Source organism: Nanorana parkeri, unplaced genomic scaffold (assembly GCF_000935625.1).
Source record: "Nanorana parkeri isolate BGI_ZX_2015 unplaced genomic scaffold, ASM93562v1 scaffold883, whole genome shotgun sequence".
NCBI lineage: Eukaryota > Metazoa > Chordata > Amphibia > Anura > Dicroglossidae > Nanorana > Nanorana parkeri.
Window position 1 is genome coordinate 687,440 of NW_017307151.1, and position 15,886 is coordinate 703,325.

The following is a 15,886-nucleotide window of genomic DNA, read 5'->3' on the forward strand; positions in this document are numbered from 1 at the left end:
AAATTGTGGAATTGTTTTAAAATTAAGTTTTTGTCTGACATCACACGTACAGTAATTTTGTCATGTTTTCCTTGCAATGGCATATTAGATATGTGGCCAGGATTTGCAGTTGAGAGCAAACACAAAGAATGCGAATATTTAAAAGGGTTGTTGCGTTTCGATATAATATGTGCAAGAGAATATTGGCTGCTGAAACAATCTATCGTCCTGTCAGCTGAAATATGTCAAGGTTTTTCTGAGTCATACTGTCACCTTTTAAAGAAGAATTCTGGGCATAAATATTCTTATCCCTTCCAGTAGGGCTACCCCCACATACACAAGGATTAAGTGCTCATTTTTATATAGGGACGAAAACATTCCCCATTAGACTTACCCGGAATGGTATTTCTTGGAATCTTCCAGGACAGCGACCTGGGAGATGATTTGGTTTCTCTCTCTACATTAAGCACAATTAGAACCGTTTAAAAATCCCTCCCACATCCCTCAGTTGAGATTAAAGTTGACTACCTCCACCAGTGCATGAGGGAAACAAAGACCATGTAAACAACAAAAAGAAATGAGTGGGAAGTAGGCTTGCTGTCCCGGAAGATTCCTAGAAATACCATTACCAGTAAGTCTCTAACAGGGAATTTCCCTAATCTTCCAGGTCAGTAACCTGAGAGGAGAAGCAAGAAATAAACAAGCCTAGATCAGGGTGGGACCACTACTGTACCTGTAGAACTTTACCGCTGAACACTTGTCCTAGTCTTGTTGCAAGCACACCTTCACTTACCGAGATAGACAAAGGTAACCTAACTGACACAATAGCCGCTCTGCAGATTTGCTCCAGTGAGGCTCCCACCTTTCCTTTCATGATTTTACAATATCTGACAGAATGTGCCTTCAATGAAGAGGGAACCTGCAGTGCTTCTTTAAAAACAAAAGATATAGCCTGTTTATATTCATCTGACAACTCTGATCTAGATATATGAGCCCCTTTCTGGTTTGATCCTCTGAAGTCCCAAGTAGCACTGAGAAAGCTGAAGAGGCTTCTACCAGCAGCTAAAGAATGGAACTTCTCTACCTTTTGGGATTTAGGGTTATAGCAGAAGAAATGCATAACAACTTCCTGGTTTCTATGAAATAAGTGGCTACCTTCAGTATATACTCAAGGTCTGGCTCAGTATCGCTCTGGGAAAAAGAGAACTGATGCAAAAATATCTTAAGAGGTGCGTGCCCAGATAGCAAAAAGGTGGAACCCTGTTCAAAGTCTATGGACTTGAAGAATAAGCTGCCTATGCTCCCTATAATGGTGAAGAAGAGGCAGGCAGTGCTTTACAGGAAACCTCAGGGATGACGGACAGAGTCAGCCTGAAGGAGAAACCGGGTCAAAAAAGATACATTAACAGCTCATATCACATTAAGAAAAATTAAAAAACATTAGGAAAAATTAAAAAGAGCCGGAAGGATCAGGATGGGACCACATGTAGTCACAGGTTACTGTACTGATGGAACTATGTGAGAAAATCCCTGAACAAAGGCTTACACCAAAAAAGAAGCAAGCGTACGAAGAAAAAGAATCCCCAGCAGAGATCTGGCCTTTGAAGGTACTAAAGTCCAAATGTTGGTCCAGACCTGACAGGAGGAAAGTCGGGATGAGTTCCTTCGAGAACTCCCTGTAATGAAATTTCCCAGCCTTGCACCATAGGAACTACTCCTATGATGAAAGGTGGTAGATTCTTAACTTTGACGAGTGTAGGAATAACTGAATCAGATAGGTCCTTCTCGTTGAGGACCTGGGTTGCAAAAATAAAGTTGAAAATCCAGCCTGAAAAACAGCTCCTTGAACAGAAGATCCAGGTAATGTGGGCGGTGCATTGAGAATCGACGGAATGTCCTCCATCTTGTTCATGCGAAGCAGATGACAGTGTCAAAGGTGGATCAGGATGAACCTCCCCCACAGAGTCACCAGAGCATGTACGGTGAAGGCTAAAGAATTCCTGGACCTGGAGACTTACCGGCTCAATAGCTGTTGAGCCTGGAGACAAAGTCAACCTCCAGCGTGCCTCGCCTGCGACAGGTTTTGACCTTGTGATGGACTCCATTCTCTAAATTCTAGGAATAGACAACTAAGGAAGTCCACCTGTCAATCTTTCACAACTGGAATGTCCCCAGTGGACTGTCCTGAGACACAGTGCCATACTAGTAAGAATATGGTCAGCTAGGCTACATTCACACTTGCCACTTGCGTTTTTTCTGCTCTATGTACAGAGAAAAAAAACAGAAGCTGTTTTTTTTGCTTCTGGATGCGTTACATGATGCACTCTTATGTTTATTTAAATGCGTATAGATGCATCTGGTACCTAGCATCAAATCTTGTTGACATGCGTTTTGATGTCAAAGTTCAAATCAATTCCCAGATGCACCTGACTATTTTTTCTGAACGCACATAAAAAAACCTGCAGATAAAAGCATCCAAACACAATGTGTGCCAGATCCATTGGAAAGCATTAGATGCATGTTCACAAAAGCTTTCTGATAGCATATAAATGAAAGCGGGAAAACCAAGAGTTTGCAGCCATGTCTTGAGTGAAGAGAAGCATGGGGACGGCTTCCCTGCTAATCGGGAAGCCAGGTGGCGAGAATTTACATGCTACGCGGCTTCCCGACTAATCAGGAAGCCAGGTGGCGAGTCATTACATGCCACCTGGCTTCCTGAATTGGACTTCTGATGCTCGGTATTTGGTATCAGCGAGTACTGAAAAACAAATATTGGTACTCAATATATACCGGTATCGGTGCATTCCTACAATATACACATAATAAGGCCCCATTCATATCTGTAGGTTTAGGTGCGATTAGGGATTCCTGCGTCAGAAACTTGTGTTTTCCTGTTTTACAAGTGACAGCTGTCATCTATTCAAGTTAATGATCAGGTGATAGCATTTGCATGTTAACACCCGCACACCTCATGTAATGTATGTGATATTACATGTGTTTAGGAAACACTCTCCCTGGTTGCACAATCATTGCATCCAGGGAGAGTGATTGGTTCCTAACCGAATGTAATATCACGTATCATTACATGCGGTGTGCAGGCGTTTACATGCCACTCCTGTCACCTGATAATTAACTTGAATAGGTGACAGCTGCTCCTGCAAGTCTGGTACGCGGTCCTTGACCACGTACCAGACTTGTGAGCTGGCTGCGGGCTATATAGTATCGGCTCTCGGGTCGGTACTTTGAGACCACTGGTGTAGGGGCTAAATATATATATATATTTCCCATAACGTCTTCCAGGACAGCATCACGAGATGGAATCTCCTCCCCCACACACAGGAAACACGTCACTTAATCTGCTTAAAAGACCCTCCTCTCCTCCACTCCCTCAGTCTTTTGTGTTTCCTCAGTCAAGCTGGGGAGCGCGTCACAGAACGCTGAGAGAGGGCTTCCATGTGGTGATGCTGCCCGGGAAGTCTTCCTTGTTGGCCTGCCTGTGTAAGGCAGAGGGGTAGGTTTGCCTACCTTGTGGAGCCCCAGGGATTCTCCTAGCGCTGCAGGAGATGAGGCTGGCTTCCTTTCCCCCTTCAGTGCCCAGTGCGGGCCGGTACCGGGAGGGCGAAACCCCCTTGGCTGGTCAGGGGAAGCGGTGGACCGCCGTTCAGAGGGGTCTGTCCGGTTCTCAGGGCCTCGGGACGTGTTCCACGGCCAGGCCGGGTGGCCGCGTACGTCACTTCCGGCGTGGGTGACGTCATTTCCGGGCGCCGGGCTTGTGCGTTCCAAGCCTCGTTTTCGGCGCAGGAGGAAGGGGAGGGCTCGGCTGGTGCTTAATACAGCGTGGATCTCAGTAGTGACTGAGAGGAAACGCTGGCAGGCTTCTCTTCAACAGGCTCTGCAGACATGGATCCTGGGTCTGGCTCTTCTCCAGACTCCGGTGGTTTAAGCCTTGCTGACATCATCTGCGTCTAATGCAAGTGAATAAATGTCAAGGGACATACTACAGTCATAGCGGAGGGGGGAGAGAGGTAAGCATTTACTGCCGCAGGACTGAGGATCTATATTCTCAGTTCTGATTAGTAGATGAGCATATCCATGTTCTGGCCCCTAGAGAAAAAATAGCAGTACGGGGGAAGCCCCCACTTCACTTCAAGAATTAACTTTTGAAATCACTGTTCTATGCCAGCAGGGGACAGAATCATTTTTGCCAGGTTTTATCTGGTAAAGCAAGACTGGGCCATTGGGCTAGCCTTATACTGCTTTAATAAATGTAGAAATAAATGTTTTCATCTTGGTAGTTGGATTATCAGTCATATTATCAGAGCCTCTTTTTCCTGTCTGAAGATGGGGCAAGTATAGTTTTTGTGTCATATGTCTTGGTTTTATTCAGATGAAGTAATGTTTCTTTTTGCATTTAATCATGTCTAGGCAATGATGTGACCCTAATAGTGGATGTCCATCATTTAGACAAATGTAACAACAATGTGTCGGGTCAGAATACCTCTACTGGACAAGTCAAGAATAAAACCCCTGAAGCTCTTGGCAAACACTCCTCCAATTCATCTGGTCCTTTGTCTTCCTCTTCTTCAACACTATCCAGCTCTAGTGATGTGGTAAGTCAAGCTACATTTGGTTTGCTCATGTAAATCAGTCTTGTCAATATGTTATGTGCTTGCATGATGGTTGAGCGAAATATTTAAGTTTTTAGCAAATTATTATTTCTGCACTATAGAGTGATTTTTAAATTGCTTATGCTCACCTTAAAGGCTTGGTTTCTAATGGCCTTTGTTAGTACTTTTATTTTTAATATATTTTTTGCTGATCAGACCTCGGCTTTCCTTTTAAATGGGGTTTCCACTTTCAAATTGTTTTACTCAACCTGTCCATTGAAGACATCATTTTAGGTCCCTGTTACCAACTAATGATTGCTCCTGTTAAAAAGCTGTAGATTACAGTGCCGGTTTGTACAGTTTGCTGACCGCAAAGGCTTTAAGCATGCTCCTGCGCTTTCCCCTGCAGAGTCGAGCTCAGATTTCCTTGTGAATGTACCGTATTTGCCGGCGTATAAGACGACCCCCTACTTTTTGTGTTAAAATATAGGTTTTGGGCTATACTCGTCGTATAAGACGAGTATAGCCCAAAATAATGTTTAAATGCACTTGCTAACCTCCCTGGCTGTATTCCCGAGTGTGGCTCGGGGTTAATTTTCAGTACCATAAGTGGTAACCCCGAGCCACACTCGGGATTACAGTCCCTTACCTTGTCCCCGATCCTAATACAGGCTTTGTATTAATGAATACAAAGCCTGCCGTGATTGGCTCAGCATGGTGTACTGTATGTAGCCGAAGCTACATACAGTATACCGAAGTATACCCGGCGTATAAGACGACCTCCGATTTTCGGGCAGTGTTTTTGGGTCTAAAAACCCGTCTTATACGCCGGCATATACGGTAGATGAGGCCCAGCCAGCAGTTGCTGCCACCATTGCTTTTGAGGAATTACAGCTGTTTAGGCTTCTACTGATGCTGAGAGTACTATTCTGCATCTAGAAAATCATTTGTTTGTTAGAAACCTAAGTTTGGTAGATTCCCTACTCATGGAGTAGGGTACATCCAGGCTTTCTAAGTCTGGATTTCGGGGCAGTTTGCCCTTCAGTCATTCAGGCATGCAAAATGTTCCCCTTTAGGTTTACACACTTATCCCTTGTGCTCTCTTCAGCTGCTCACGCTCTACCCTCCTGTGCCTTTGCACAGATTAGCGGATATGCCCCTGTTCTTTTTGGGGTCTCCTGAACCCAGAGATTCTTGCTTTAGTTTCTGTCCCAGTTTGGCCTCAGGAGCTGTGTCCCATGCAGGGTCAGCTAGCACAGTACTTGGCTAATCAACGTCTCATCAGTCTCGCCTCACACACCGAGTGTTCCTCAGAGGGCTGACTACAGTGTCTTTTATAACCATTTTTTTTCCATTTTCATTTTAGTTACAGCTGATGTAAGCAGGTGGCTCTGTGGGTGGGAGCCCACTCGGTTTGGTACATGCTGCTGGGTCAGATATACACTGCCTGGCCAAAAAGAAGCCACACACTCTATGTAGTTGGACTGCCATTAACTTTGATTACGACATGCATTTGCCATGGCATCGCTTCGATAAGCTCATGCAATGTCACACTTATTTCAATCCAGCGTTGCATTCATTTTTCACCAAGACTTTATAGTGGTGATGGGAGAGTCGGACCACTGCGTAAAGCCTTCTCCAGCACATGCCAAATATTCTCAGTGGAGTTAAGGCCTGGACTCTGGTGGCCAATCCATGTCTATAAATGATGTCTCATGCTCCTTGAACCACTCTTTCACAATTTTAGCCAGATGAATCCTGGCATTGCCATCTTTGAATATGCCTGTGCCATCAGGGAAGAAAAAAATCCATTGATAAAAAAAACCCCCAAAAAACCCTTTCATTCAGTATAATCGGGTAGTCAGCTGACCTCATTTTTTGGGCCCTAGACCTGACCAACTGGAGCAACCCCAGATCATAACTTCCCCCACAAGCTTGTACAGTAGGCACTAGGCATGATGGGTGCATCACTACATCTGCTTTTCTTACCCTGATGCACCCATCACTCTAGAACAGGGTAAATATGGACTCCTCAGACCACATGACCTTTTCCCATTGCTGGAGAGTCCAATCTTTATGCTCCTTAGCAAATTGAAGTACAGAATAGCCTCGCTGATGAGGGGTTTTCTTAAGGCTACACAGCTGGTTAGTCCCAATCCCTTGAGTTCTCTTCATGTTGTGCGTGTGTGGAAATGCTTTTACTTCTGCATTTAAACATAGCCGTGAGTTCTACGCTTTATTTTATACGATTTGATTTTACCAAATGTTTTCAGTGATCTCCGATCACAGTCCAAGATTTTTTTTTCCGATCACATTTCTTCATAGCGGATGATGTTTCACCACTATCCTTCCAGGTTTTAGTTTTGCGTTGGACAGTTCTTAACCCCTTCTTAACCCATTGTATGTTAATTAGAGGGAGATCAGTCTGTCCCAAGTCTTCCTATTAGGAGAGTCATAGTTTCCGGTTACTGAAATCAAGAGAAGTTTGCAAAGGCCTGCTAAATAGGGATGTATAAAATGTAATATTTTAAAATATGACTTTAGATATACTGTGTGACTAGGAAGACATAACAAACATATAGAGCGGTTTACTAGAGGTAGGATAGTGTGACTCTATTGTTTCCTGCCCTTTGATGACTAGGCTCTGGTGTTTGACTCATGGATGCTGTTTTAGGAATAAGAATATTCTGTTCTCAGATTCAACTTTACTATACCTGAGAAGGAAACACATCAGATCCACATTCTGTTCCTTAGAAAGTAAATATAATTAAAAACAAAGTAAACCAATAATTAATCCAATCTCATAATCCCCTTTTGAAGGTGGACAACCCCTTTTAAGGTTCGCAAATTTCAAAATGGTAGTCAAGCAGCATTTTGCATGTTACGACAATGAAAGTTTTGTGTACTGTATGAGGGCTGCTGCATAACCAGCAGTGTCAAATCTCCTTGCATGACACGCCACGTGTCTCCCGTAGAAGAAAGTCATTAAACGTCTATGCATTCAGGACTCAGACGGAACCCCATTCAAGACATCAAAGCAGCCAAGTTGTCGTCAAGCAAATGATAGTCGGATGGGCCTTCAGGAATCCTGCACCAGCTCAACACAACCCATCAGCAAACCACAGCTTAACCAGAGCATTAGTTCTTCAAACAGCAACAACAGAGCTCAGGTATGTAGAATGAATTTGCTTAGCAAGGGACATGAATTTATTCCACAGGTGTGTTGAACTGGGAGATTTGTGTTATACACATTAAATGCATTTCTAGTTTAAATGGTAATTTCTTGCCTTGCACCTTTCCCGATTTTAAAGTGTATGTAAACCCAAGAACAAAACTGTAAGTGGAGTGGTTCGGTCTTTAGACATGGTGGCTGCACTATTATTCTTTTATTTCACTTTTTAATCATGCTAGTAACCCTTCCGAGGTGACAGTGCTCACTCATCATGCTGTATCTATGGAGAGCTGGACTTTTTACTCTACGACCGGCATTGTTTCAGGATTACAGAAAACCTCTCCCTTTCCTCTTCTCCATAATAGTTGCAGTGTTCTGTAGTCCACAAAGAGAGCTGACAACAATACTATCTGCAAACAATAGTCAGCGGCATAAGCACTAAGTTATTGGCTCAGAAGATTTCTGGCAGGATCAGCAGGTCATTTCTTGCAGCAATTCACCCTTACACTAAACACTTTTACTAGTATATTTAAAGTGTATGTGTAGAGAACTTTTTTTATTTTGGTTGGAGTATGGAAGGAATAGAACCCCTCTCACAGTTTATTGCAGTTTGAGTTTACATACACTTTAAAGAACAACAACTCCAGGAAGAAATATTCTTAGCCCTTACCGTGGGGCTTCCCCCCGCATTGCAAAAAAAGATACACTCGCCTGAATCTTGGAGCCAGCTGTCTGCTTGGCTGGTCCCTGCAGCCGGTCCCCAGCGATGAATGACTTTCAGTGTCTTCATGTCATATACACTCTATCAGTCTAGCAGCCAGCAAGCTCTGTGTTTCAGGTGAGTATATCTTTTTTTTCTTCATAATTTATTTTTTTGGCCCTAGACAAAACGAGTGCTTAACCTTTGCAGTGTGGGGGTAGCCCCACTGCAAGGGTTAAAAATATTTATGCACTGAGTTTTTCTATAACATGGAGATGTCCCTTAATTCTTTATCCAGTGGCAGAAAGTTTGCTGAGATGCACAGATGTGTTCCTGTAAACACAGAAATGTACAGAAAATTACGTAATTCAAGCTCCATGTGTTGTAAAACCCTGATGAAGTGTGCAGTCGGTCACTGCTGACCTTGTTTTTCCATGCTGATCCAGTGGCTTCAGCACTCTCACTGACCCTGAACAACAATATGGAGGATTTTTTTTTCTCTCTGGCTTGAGTTCTTTTCCAGCAGGGTGTCCCAAAGTATTAAATCCAGAAACTGCCAGGCAACTAGTATTTTCAACAGTAGCAGCCCCATTATTTCTTTATACCTGTTTCTTCTAATTGAAAGGTACGAATGCAAGAACAAATTTGACTGAATATAGTCAATACCCACATCACTATTGCTCAGTGTTACTCTCTTATGCACCAGAAGGCAGCTGTAACCACACTCCTGCACTTTTTACTGGGAGACAATATTGTTATGTATAGTAAAATTATAACTTTTTTTGCCAGGTAATTCTGAAATGTTACATTTGAAGGTTTCATAGGTACCACTGGCAACATGCAGATAGCAAGCATAAGGTCCCTTTCACATGGTCCGAATGGGTCTTCCTGTCACTTTTTCAGGCGGACCCGATCGGATGCTCAAGATTTAATACAATTTTAAATTGTTTAAAAACCATTACAGTTTCCCTTTAGCTTTACCGCCTTTGAACATGAAGAAATAAACCTAGGCAGATAAGTACTTAGGGATAGAAAGAACAAATGGAAGTGTTGATCGGTAGGAAATGTTTAACTGTAGAGGAATTGTGCATCTTCAACTATGAATGATCTTGATGGAACCTTCTGTGCAGGGTCATAATTTGACATTGTCCTGACCTTAGCAGAGTTAGGCCTGGTTCACACTAAGGTGTCCGTTTATTAAACCCAGAAGTTTTCTCCACATAGGAGTGTTATTTTATCCTTTCTCTAGAAACGTTTGAGCCTGTTGTGTGTGGCCAGTTTATCACAGTGATAGGTGGTGGTAGCAGCAGTGAGCCATCACTGTGATATCGGGATAAAAGACTGGAGAAAACAGCATGGAATGCTTTTTTTAGGGATGCGCACAGGAATTCATGGGAGGAAACCTATAATCCTGATAGGGTCATACGTTATTGCTCCCACATATCTGACTAAAAACACATGGAACACCCTATTTATTTATTTTTTGTATTCTAGAAAGCTTTTATTTTGCACAGTAAAAATATGATCTTTTTTTGTTCATTGCAAACAATTTAGTATTAACCCCTGCAGCTATAGAACTAACGGCTTGCTGACAACATGTGCATTGATCAGCTAGATCAACACAGGCTCATGTCCAATGCAGGCTCAACACAAGTACAAAGAGAAAACAGTTGTATATAAAAGTCCTATAGGTCATAGAGAGTGTAGACGGTGAGGTGTAATGAGTTGCAAAATGCCCTATTGAATCCTTTACATCATGAGCAAGCCTACAATTATGCATGAAAATGTGTCAAACGGTCACTTCCTGGCTTTTTCACCAAAAAAAGGCCTTTATCCCCATGTCTGAAGTAGCAATAAATCTAGGGGACTTTTCTCAACACTTTTCACAGTGATGAAGCGCTTTCCTACTTTTCACCATTTTTTAAACATACATTGCTGTTATTCTCTGTGTACTCATCACCGTGAAGAGAAAATATTCGATTTTCAGTTCCTACCTGACTTATTACGGTTTATTAAACACCACTTTAGAGACTTTTCACTGTGATACGGTGAGAAGAGTCTTATCACACTATTTTCACAGTTTATTAAACGTACACCTTAGTGTATTGTCGCAGCTGAATAAGCGCGTCACAATGCTTTACAAAAAATATCGCTTTCATTCTTCTGACCTCTGTTCACATCTGAGCGTTTTGTCTCAATTGGCAAAATTGCTTGAAAAAGTACATGAGCCAGTGTGAATGAGGACTTAGAGCTGTGAAAATGTGGAACAGACTCCCCCAGGAGCTAGTTCTAGCTAGCTCAGTTAATTGTTTTTAAAAACAATCAGGATGTATTCCTAAATGCACAGAATATTACTAGATATTGAGTTATTATAGGTATATTAAGCATCGGAGATTGTTGTTCCAGGGAATATCCGATTGTCGTATGGGATCAGGAAGGAATTTTTCCCTGTTGGAGCTAATTGAACCATGCTTTATAGGGGGGGTTGCCTTCATCTGGATCAACAGTGGGTAATTGTGGGCATAGCTTTCTGTTTTAGGCTTTTTCTTTTTTTTTTTTATTATATATCTCTATAGCTTGAACTCGATGGACATCTGTCTTCTTTCAACCTGACTATGTAACTTTGTAGCCGCAGGCTGGGTTCACACTTGGGCAACAGCATTTTGTGCGCATTTCTATGCAGGTTTTTGCGCAATTTGTGTATGGTTAATGCGCATAAATCAAGTTGCACGTTTTTCGTGAGTAGGACTAGGGGGCCAAAAGGAGCTGTAATATGCCAAAAAAAAAAGCTCATGTACTTTTTCCAGTGACTGGCATTTTGCTTTTTGCAACAAAACATGATTGTTGATATGAACAGGGCCATAGAAATGAATGGGATTTTTTTTGGGGTGGGGCTTATTTTTTGAGCGTTTATTTTTAGGGCAGAAAAAGCACTACAAAACACTCATTGTGAACAAGGCCTTAGGGCTCATGCAAGTGGCTGTAAAAAAAAAAAACTACAAAAAAAACAGTATTTTTATAAATACAATTTATTTTTATTTTTTAAACTACGTAACTGAACTCCTGAATGCTACTATGCAGAGGGTTGTAGAGGGCAAATATGAAGACGACAGATTTTTACTCTTTTAAAAAAAAATTACTTTTTTATTACCCGGACTCGAGGTCTTTTAGTTATGGATACACCTGCGCTTTAGTATGTTTTGGAAATGTCCAATATCAGAACAGTTATCATCAGAACAACCAAACACAGAATCTACCTTTTGCCTCCCTCGTTTGCTATGAAGTTTTGGGTTATTCTTTTTGCAGTCTACTGAATGTTCTGGATAGGTAGTCGGGTCTAGTCTGCTTATTTGGCTTCATTGCCTAATCGAATAGTGGACAAGGTGACACTGGTTGTCACCATTGTTAAATTGGGAGCAGCTATCTAGAGTGTTTGCAACCTCAAAGATAGTTGAATTGTATTGCGTATTTTATGTCTTTGGTAGTTGTTACATTTGAGTCCAAGTGATACTTTATAGTGTTGAAGAATGATCAAATTGAAAGTTTTAAAATGGTATAAAGTAATAATTTATCCAAACCTAAATTCTAAGATGTGTACTTGACATATATTGGGGGGAATTTATCAAAATCTGGAGCAGATGTGCACTGCAGCCAATCGGCTTATTTTTCTCATTTCCAAATCTTTCCTGAGCAAACCGAAGAGATGCTGATTGGTTGTCATGGGCAACTGCGCCAGATTCTGTTTTCTCCAGTTTTTATAAATTCCCCTCGTAGTGAACAAAGTGGACCAATAAATTCTGCATGGATTAGGCTTTGCTGATGTTACTAAAAAAGAACTATAGCACTGTTACCGTTTAGGTGTGCACCCCATTAGGCCCCATGAGGGCACGGAGCTGTACGTGCAGGCTGATTCGTGTGTGAATGGGGCCTTTATAGTCTGTAGCTTGCCTCTGTGTTTTTCCACCAATCTAGATGGTGGTTTGGAGTGGAAATCACAATTAAATCCCAACTATAGGAAAATATAAACCCTCTCCCTTCCAGACTCCCACCCCCATCTATCTGATTGATGGCATGGGGGAAAAAACCTCCCAAATGCACTTTTTACTCGCCTAAAGCCTCAGTCAAGTGATGCTCCAGTCCCAAATCTCCTTTCCTTTTCTGTTTAAATGAGGCAGGGTCCTTCTTTGGGTCTCCATTTTACTGCCTGTGTGATGTGGACAATTTCTATTGGCTGTCCAGCAGCAGGGTCCTCTCAGGATCCAGAAAAGGAATGACATCAGCATAGGGGTCAATTAGAGACCGCTGCACCCGAAAACATCTCTGACAAGGGCCTCAGATTGTGTTGGGTCAGCCGCAGGGTGTTTTACAGGTTCAGAGAAGCAGCATATCCACTCTGGTTTAACCCCTGTCCCTGATGACCTTTCCGGTGGTACACTCATCTGAGAGGAGCTAAGCCAAGCTCACATTTGGGCCTGCTGATGCTGCGGGGAGTGGTCTCTGCAAGTGTAGTTCCCCTTCTTCCCCTTCTGACTCGCTGTCTGACACGGACTATGGCTACCGCATTTATGCTGTATGAGGAGGATGTGGAAGTGGAGGTTCGTTCCTCCTCAGACTCTGATGTTTCCTCTGCCTCTGTCCTCTACTGTATTCCAGTAAATTAATTTTATTACATAGTAGGTAAGGCTGATTACTCTGTATCTATGTGATCACTCTGTTTTCTCCTTTTGTCAAGATCCCAGTGTTGGATAAGAACATACAGGGGATTATGGAAAGCTGTGATTCATGTGCTTAAACTAGCTGTATTAAAAATCTTTCCCATTTTGTAATGCTGTCAGGCTGCATAAACAGTTGTAACTGTGGGCTCCTTTTTTATTTTAGCTCACCAAGGGTAAATACCCTGAGCTAGCAGCATGATGGAAAGCTGGGCCACAACTCAATATGGAGCAAAGTGGTCTGTGTCTTCCAGTGGTTCATAATGCCCAGTGCTCCAGTCAGTAATGCTGTTGTAACTAATGTAACATTATGGCCCCTTTCACATGGATTAATCAGGAGAGAATCTGTGCATGGATCCTCTCCTGATCAGAGCAGTACGGAGTGGATGTCACCGCTGTGGGAATCTGATGTAAATGGACATGTGTCAATTTATATCAGATTGCCCCTGATGCAGCACGTTCAGGTCTGGCAAAACGGATCTCTGATCCGTTTGTTTTCCGGACCTATCAGGCGTAAACCTGGAGTAAGCAGACGCCCGTCCGTTTACACGTGGCTGCCCACAGACTTACATTGGGCATGTGATCTGGTCCACCTGAAAAACTGACAGGCGGACCCGTTTGGACAGCCCGTGTGAAAGGGGCCTAACACTGTGGAATGGATAGGGCTTCCCAGATTCCTTGGACAGGACAGATTGTAGAAATTCATTGTATTTTCCTTTGATTTGCTGCATTGAGCCTTTCACTTTGGTAATATTTAAGGGTAGTGCACATTTGGAAGAATCTTCGGCGTTTCCTTATTAGAATGATGATGTGATTATTGAATACAGACCCTGCATCTTGGCTTTCACTTTAAAAGTACAGTGGTATGGTTATCGCAAATCCTTGACAATTATATCATTTATTTCGGGATCTTTTTAGGCAAAATCATGGTTTTATTTTAAGGGGCTCAATGGATTTATTCATCCATTCTACGCTATAGTTCAGTAGGATTCTCAAACCGCAGCCCACATTTTACAAACCCATTCATAAAATGCAGGCTGCTTTGTGTAGCTTGGATTGCCACAACGAGAGCTTCATGATTGGAGAGGAGAGCTGGTTGTGTGACTCTACAGGTCACATGACTGTGCTCTTGTCTCTGACATTTGTTTTTAATACTTCTGTTGCACTACTGGCTTAGTACTCCCAAGTCAGTAGAGAGCACAGTGGCCATTCTGCTGCTTTTTTTTAGTTAATATATTTTTATTTCAAAATACATAAAGATTTATATTGCATACATACATTTGTGGAGGGGGAAGGAAGTCCAAATGTTATTAATTAATCCCCCACATTCTGCTGCTTTTTAAATCTGCGTCTCAGAATGTATTTACTACTTTTCACTAAAAAGAAATCTGGAAAGGATAAATTCTTTTTCATGGCAATGTGTATTTGTGCATCAAGTCAGTCCCCAATATTGTGTTTTTGTAATGTACTTTATTTATCTCACTGTGAAAGTAGTTGTACTTTTTCTAGTCTGATCCATGTTGAAAGGGGTAAACCTGGTCATAGTTTACGCCGCCACCAAATTATTTCTCCAATTTCTTTTTCAGCATGGCACTACTAGACTTTTCCGTTCAACCTCGTCCAGCAAAAGCTTCCAGACTCCACCCAACATAAGCCAAGGCACATCTGTGCCAAGCCGGCACATACAGACCGGCAAAGCACAGCACCAGCACTACCACAGCAAGAAACGCAAGCACAAGCGGGAAACAGACCTGTGCAGATAGCTGCTTTTGGGCCGGACTTAACTCCTTCCTTAATGTGCCGCAACAGAATTAAATCTCGACAAACTTGTTCATATCCCTCCCAAAAGCTTATAAACATTTAAAACTGACTTGTTTCATTTTATTTTTGTTTTTCCCAGCTAGCCACGGAAATGGATCATGAAGATTTCCAACACGAAAAAAAAAAATCTCAAAAAGAAAACAAAATCTTAAAAAAAAGATAAAAATGGCTGCTCATTTGTTAAAATACATGGAGGTTATTAACAAAATATTTGCACTTCTCGATCGGCGCCATGGTGCTGAATTCTATGACTGAAATCAAGGGTTTTTGGGTAGAAACGTAAAAAAAATAACAAAAAAAAAATAAAAAAAGGAAAAGACTATTTCAGAAGGGGTGCAATTTGCATACCACCTCATTTCCGGGGAACTTTATTCCTGCATGGTTTTTTTTAATTATTTTCAATATTGTACTGTTTTATTGTACATACAACAGTATCTGATATTGCACTTTTGTATCAGTGCATTTGCTTTTTACATAAAAATTATAAGGAAAATCGGACTGGTTTGGGGTGATCTCTCCATGTCTTATGTGTTCATAACTTGCATTGAGATTAAGTTGGTTCTGGTCCCCAAAAAAGTCTTACCCAGTGGTTTCCCTCTTCATTTATGATTGATTTATACATTTTTATGCTTGAGATATTGCTTAAAGGCAGGTACCCACTGGCACACGATTAAGCACATATGTATCTATACAGAATTGAGTTCAATGTCAGCTTTGGATCTAGACTGTTAAAATGCATTTTGTGTTGATCTTCTCATTCATCCCATATAGTTGCCACTGTTTCTAGGGATTGTATCCACTGAAGGCATGACAGAGTGATATACCCCAGGGGGCTGTAAAACCATCACCACCTTGAAGGCTTTACGCATCTATAAAGAATTGCAGTCCAGATTCA

At 41.9% G+C, this 15,886-nt stretch overlaps 1 protein-coding gene across 2 annotated transcripts in view; it reads left to right on the forward strand.

Annotated features, from left to right (window-relative positions):
- Positions 1-15,149, forward strand: part of PAPD5 (poly(A) RNA polymerase D5, non-canonical) — a 64,879-nt gene extending 49,730 nt beyond the window's left edge. Inside the window, exons 11-13 of one of the 2 annotated variants that reach the window (XM_018565749.1) lie at positions 4,405-4,589; positions 7,562-7,756; positions 14,757-15,149. In XM_018565749.1, coding sequence (XP_018421251.1) covers positions 4,405-4,589; positions 7,562-7,756; positions 14,757-14,933 — 557 coding nt within the window. In that variant the 3' untranslated portion in view covers positions 14,934-15,149. The remainder of the gene's footprint in view (positions 1-4,404; positions 4,590-7,561; positions 7,757-14,756) is intronic. The other variant, XM_018565750.1, reaches the window with a different exon arrangement.
- Positions 15,150-15,886: the final 737 nt, after the last annotated feature.